Source organism: Monopterus albus, unplaced genomic scaffold (genome assembly GCF_001952655.1).
Source record: "Monopterus albus unplaced genomic scaffold, M_albus_1.0 scaffold359.1, whole genome shotgun sequence".
NCBI classification, from domain to species: domain Eukaryota; kingdom Metazoa; phylum Chordata; class Actinopteri; order Synbranchiformes; family Synbranchidae; genus Monopterus; species Monopterus albus.
In genome coordinates, this window is record NW_018128239.1 from 8,774 (window position 1) to 15,292 (window position 6,519).

The window sequence follows — 6,519 nt, forward strand, 5'->3', positions numbered from 1 at the left end:
CTGCAGCTCTAAATGGGGTTCCTTAGCATTATTAATCTAATTGTTTTGGTTTTACAGCCTGTGCCGTTTTGGTTCAGTCTAACTGCTTTCATGAAACTTGTTTTTAGCTGTACAGTAGCAGGCAGCTGTTTAAGGGAAAAGCCTCTAAAAACCACCTGTACATTACTTGCCCAGCACCAAAACCCAGACAAAGCTAACGACTAGCTAGTGAACATAATGAAGCACTTAGCAGCTAAAGAGTCAAATATTTTCCCCAGGACAATAAATCAAAGTTATAGAGATAGTGAGTGGACTTAGACTTGTTGGGTGGACACAAACACAGACCTATATGTTAATATTGCTCTGCTGAATGTGTTTACATTATGAAAACAACACTGTATGTCAGTGTTGTGTTTACAAGTTGTTGTGCTGTCCTTCAATAAACGAATGCAGTTTTAAATTTAAGGAGGTATCCAGATGTTTTCTATTTGGCTCTACATGCAGCCGTTTGATATTCAGTAAGGTTCCTGTAATATTTTGTAGTTGATATAATAAATTGAAATTTCAGTTTGCATGGGATGAATTACCCAGTCAGGGCACGGGGCCCTTTTCCCTGTCCTGATTTATAATTACCAGAGGGCAAAATAAAAAGGTGGAACTGATTTAATGAAAAATAAAACTCTCTTGTCTATCCAACAAACCCTGCTACCTTTTGCATTTTAATGTAAAAACACATGGTGGGTGCAGCTGCAAAGATCTCTGAATGGGGAATGTGTGTTCAGGCCATAGATGAGCTTTAAGAGCTAGATCCAAGCGTCAAGTGACATCATAGCTGATCAACAATTATTAGGGTCATTTTGTGCTGTAGAGCCATTAAAATCTCACCTCCTCCCCATTAACCCTGTCTGTTTCTGCCAGGGAGACTCTGGTGGTCCCTTGGTTTGTCAGGAGCAATCAGGTCGCTGGTTCCTAGCCGGCGTGGTGAGCTGGGGCAAAGGTTGTGGGCGTCCAGACTACTACGGCGTCTACACTCGCATCACCAGGTTCACCAACTGGATCAAGCATGTCATCAGCAGCCCCTGAGTCACCGAAGACTTTCATCATACAGTACATAACACCAACAGCCTCATCACCCAAGGCTGGGTGAATTAAAACATTTTTCACACAAGGATAAAAAAGCTCTGGTAGAAGATTTGAGATTGTGTTTCAGCTAAGCAGCACAGTGGTGAAATGTGAAAGTCTTTATGATAATGATATGCACATGCTACCTTACGGAAGTGATATGATAAAATAAACACTTTGTGTGTGCAATAAAAACTAGGTTTGAGGTACTTTGTAAAAGTTCATGCTATTTCATGTTGATCATTTACTCTCGTACAGACTGAATATTTCAAAGACAGGGAACTTAAAGCATTTTTCCTATAAGAAATCTCCTTTCAGCTTTATAGTCAAGCTTGCAATGCACTGTGCTTGTTGCATGTTTCACTGGTTGTGAATATGAAATAAAAGATGAGCGTGCAGCCACGTTATCAGCTGTCTGTGGCTGTATTCATAGCCACAGTGGTGATTTGGGCTCAATTCTAATGTCAGCATGCTATATATTCAAAATAGCAAATGCTGATTTTTCACAGGTGTTATTTGTTTACCACACTCACCTTGAGTGTGGTAAACAAGTTGATAGATCACCAGCATGCAATGTGGGAACCATGAATGTCTGTTCAACATTTCATGGTAATTCATCCAGTAGCTGTGGAGAGATTTCAGTTTGGACCAGTGTCACAGCATTTCTGAAAATTACCCTATTTACACACTGCATCCGTGTCTGACCGACATCTCCCTCTAGTGGAAAGACATGCACCTGCAGTCTCTGCCATCTGATTTTATAAAATACTGTTTTCAGGTCTAACACTTAATGATGTCTCTCACAAGCCACTTTTCAGAGTAAGCAGTTATTTTCAAGCTCTATAAATCACTGCATCCAAGAAGAAGCAATTTTTTGGCTGATTTTATGATCAATAACAGTATTCTCAGAGGCAATGGGGGCAGGTGCCAGAGCTTGGCATCCCTCCCCGTGACTGTCACTGTGATTCATAAACAAAACTGGAATGAAGAGGGTTTGTTCTTGGAAGTCACATTAGATTGTAGTGCATGTCAGGCAGAAAATGATATATCCACCCATCCATCCCGGTATTCCTCTTTCTTCACACATCTCTTCGATGTATGATCATCTGTTTTATTCTGGAAATGAGTCCTAGTCCTCAGGGGAATGTTTAAATGTGTATTCTACCCTCTTTGGTGTAATTGGTATTTTATTAGGCATTAAATCATAATGACAGTTCTGCACTGTGAAGCATAACTGCAGTGCTCACACTGGCTTTTCTGTGGGGCATGTTTTAAATGACATTGTGACATATTGATTCTAAGGCAGCAGATATGTTTGTTAAAAATTCAAAGCGCTCACTGTTACAGTATCTGTGCAGTGCTATTTGTAAATGGCAACACAATTCTGGGTCTTGAAATTCAAGTACTCAATCTCTGCCTTGTGACCACAATCATGTGGCATCACTATACACAAATAGTGTGCATTAATGGACATACAAATCAACACCAGAGGATAAACAATTTAGATCATCATCGACTGAGGTGGGACTTAAACCCACAATCCCCAGCTCCGGAGGCTGATGCCTTATCCATTAGGCCACTGAGCCACCACGTACACAAGCTTGAATGAAACACAAACTGTTACTTGTTGATGTCTGCAAATATACTTTTAGTTGGTTTTCATCAGTTGTTGCTGCTTTGTTTTAGAGATGCCAAGTGTACCAAACTGGGCCACTGAGCTGTAGTTGTAGAAAAGCAAAAAACAAACAAACAAACCAGTCTGTGTTTCTCAGCTTCCATATCTCCAGAGATCTTAAAACTAAGATTCTAGTGTCTGTTTATTTGCTATAAAAATATTATGCCTTTCTAAAAATATGTGGTTTATCAAGTATATCAGATCATAATTGTTATTTCCTTGGGAGGTAAAAGGAAACAGAGCAGTATCTTGGTTTGGCTTCCTGTATAATGCCCCACTACCACTGAGCCTCCAAGGGGTTGAGGGTTTTCGAGTCACTGGTCAATAGCCTGTAACAGTATGGAGCTATACAGACAGTGAGTGAGTTCAGGAGGTGGCATGCTGAACTTCCTCCTCCTTAGTCAGTAAATCATTATATTCAAACAATTCAGCTGTCTATCTATATATACTGTAGACTGAGCAAACGATCGATCAGCATAATGTATCAACAAACAATGATGGCCAAAACTGTGCAGAGGAGACAGCCAGAAGGAAAAATGCCAGCAGATTACTGATTTAATTAAGGACACTGGCCATCTTGATGCTTTTTGTTTGGTTTTGTCTCTAAAACCATTTAGGAAGACAAATGGAGCTGATTCCAGCCAACAGAGAAACATATTGTGTGTCTTGTCTTTACTCAAATCTTGTTAGACGGTGACCACAATATCTACATTCGATTAGAATGAGCATGCAACAGTGGACCATGAGCAATGGAAAATATATTTTTAGGAATCTAGAGCCCATCCAGAGCCATATTTCCAGGAAGTCTGTATATGCTTGAATGAGACAAACTAAAGAAGAACAAACTCATATACTAGAGGGATCTTGGCAGTTCATTTTATTTCACAGTTGGATACTATTACAGGCACAAATCAACCAGCAATAATCAAATCTAATCTAATCACCATGGATTGTTTCTAACATTTTTATTACTGTGGAATACTTGGAAGCCTTGAATGGCTGGAATCTGCTGCTCTTGTGTTTTCAAACTGGCAAAACTGGTGATTGTGCAAAAAAGAAAAGTACATCAGTTGGGAAAGAAGAGAGGTGAATGGCAACTGAAGCTGAATGACTGGCTGACTTTTCCTTGCTAAAGACCAAGATGACTACACAGCTGTCTTTCTGCAGCCATGCAGCTGTTTGGGAAATGAATCAACCTGAAGCGACTTAGAAGATGTTGGCTGAATGCATTGTACTGAATAAGTCCTGTGTTACCATGATTATCCAAGTAAATTATGAAAAAACCTGACCCATCTATCACTAAGCACCAGCTTCATGTGACCCAGGTGGGACTTCAACCCACAATTCCCAGCTTCAGAGGCTGATGCCTCAACAGTGGCAATACAGACAAAGGGATGACCAGGTAGAACCCATAATAGATTACACTGCCATTTGATTTTGGGTCTGATAACTCACTCATTATTCCTGTCATATAGGGGCTGGGCAAAAGCACCTACATTAAGTGAAACACTAAGAAGTGCTCTGTACAAGACCAGGTAGTGGAAGGGGGTGGTATACTCCATCAGTATTGCTTGTTAGATGGCCAAACATCTTTGGAGACCCCGACTTTCCCAACATCAGAATAAAGAGAGCGGCATTACAGAAATTACAATTTCTGTATGTCAGCTGGGAATTTTGCAATGAGAACAAACCTCCCATAATGAATCTTCTTCCTAAGAAATGATCCTGGTCAAGATTCAAGTATTTAGGTCAAGCATGACAACACCCTAAGACAGCACTGAAGTACTCAGCTTCTCTGGCCTCAACAAAATAAGTTTCATTTATTGCACAACTGAACAACCACACTGGACTCTGACCAGCTGGTCAAAGTCCACTTAGTTTCTATGGGGACAATTCAAAACTGACATTTTTATAACCTATTTCCCACAAAATATTCACCCATGCTCTGTGAATAAACAGTGTGTTCACCTTGACTGAATCGACGTGCACGTGTAGGCTTTTATGTTTGATGACCTTAGAAAGCCACCACTAAAGGCTAATGTGGCATCTTCAAAATAGGGTCAAATAAAATACATTCTATTCAGTCTTTAAAATAATATTGTGTAGCCAAAACTTGTGTGAGGGTCTGTTTGTTTGTGCGTGAGGTAATGACTTTGTCTGCAGAAACATGAAATCCACTTAATCTCCATCCCATACTTTATTTCCTGTCCTCGTGGCTGCCATCTTAAAATAGCTTCACTGAACTCCCAGAACCATGAACACTGGCCTTGAAGTATCATATACAATGTCCTTGCACACAATAGGATGTACTAACCAATTTTACACAGTTATTGATCAGTATGGATGCAGACTAAGATGAAGCTGATGAGGCTGTAATTAAGACGAGTCACTAAAGCTATTAGAAGTTATTATCTGTGGACAAATGTGTATAACCACCCAATAATTGTGAACATATGACACTGCTGACTAGCTGACCAGCTCACATTGACTCATGGGGTGGAAAAAAAGGCTGCTCACACATTTAACTTTCCAAAACTGACACTGTGAAACCTCAGTGGTGGAACATTACTCTGCCTTATTAAGTTTATTTTTATCAGTATAGCCAGGGATACTCACATATTTCTGTTTGAATGTCAAAGCTAAACACAAAAAACTGCTGTATACAAGCAGTTTGGTTCAGTTAATGGAACAAAAACAACGTAATGGGTCAAATCTGACAGCAGTGAAGAGATAAACACACAACATGCAGCACCTGGACAGCGATCATTTGGCCTCAGTAGTGAGATGCATTCTGTCTCAAGCATTAGAAAATCTATAAGACAAAGTGCAAACAGTTGTGGTGGCTATTGTAATGGCATACTAAAAAAAAAACTCAGCCAAAGCTTTTTTATGTTTAAAACCCATCTTTTCTGGGTTATTTTCTTTGTACCTCATCCTCTCCATCTCTCCATTACTCCCCTGGGCTCCTTTTCCTCTTCTTCTTTGCAGTAATGGGTTAAACAGCTGAAGGCTGTGTGTGTTTTCATTGTGGTTGAGATTTATCTTGGGACTAGTGGTTATACTGGAAGAGGAGAAGGATGTGGGGGAGGGTGTTGAGAATATGCAGAAGTCCAGCAGAAACCATGAAGAGTGAAGGAAGCACAATCATTGCAGACAGACTGATAGATAAGGAACAAGGCAGAGCTCTGAGGCACACATTTTCTGCAGGCTACAGTACAGTATGTCCATGCTAATGAAGAGCTGCTCTTTTTACTAACCTCCAACAAGACTTTATAACTCAGTATAAGTTTTATACAAGGTTTCTTCTCTCAATACTTGTGAAAAGCTAAAAACTATAATAAAACTGAAATTTTTCTTACAAAAAAAAATTGAAATTCATTTAACAAAGTCAACAGCATTTTGTTAACATTCAACAACTACAGTTCCCATGAGCCTTCCACATTGTGCCGATGGCTAAGAGGAGATTTACACTGATCAGCCATAACATTATGACCACCTGCCTAATGCTGTGCACACAGGAGTCAGTGCAGCAGTTGGTTGGAGCTCATGTTGCTCTGCAGCTCACTGTGCATCTTCTGTGAATCAGTTTGCTTCCACAGTTCTACTGTCAGGAAGAGCACAAATGTGTCGAGCATTCAGTTAAAAACTTATGTAGAATGAGTGAAAACTGGTTGTGAGGAGAAGTTAAAGAGAATTTTTAGAGACATTCAGCAGCCTCCCCCTCTGGGTGTGATATCACCACT

At 40.0% G+C, this 6,519-nt stretch overlaps 1 protein-coding gene across 1 annotated transcript in view; it reads left to right on the plus strand.

Moving 5' to 3' along the window:
• tmprss6 (transmembrane serine protease 6) overlaps positions 1–1,062 on the plus strand; it is a gene marked incomplete at its 5' end in the record, with an annotated part of 9,785 nt that extends 8,723 nt beyond the window's left edge. The window contains one exon of the mRNA XM_020625563.1: positions 848–1,062. Coding sequence (XP_020481219.1) covers positions 848–1,062 — 215 coding nt within the window. The remainder of the gene's footprint in view (positions 1–847) is intronic.
• Positions 1,063–6,519: the final 5,457 nt, after the last annotated feature.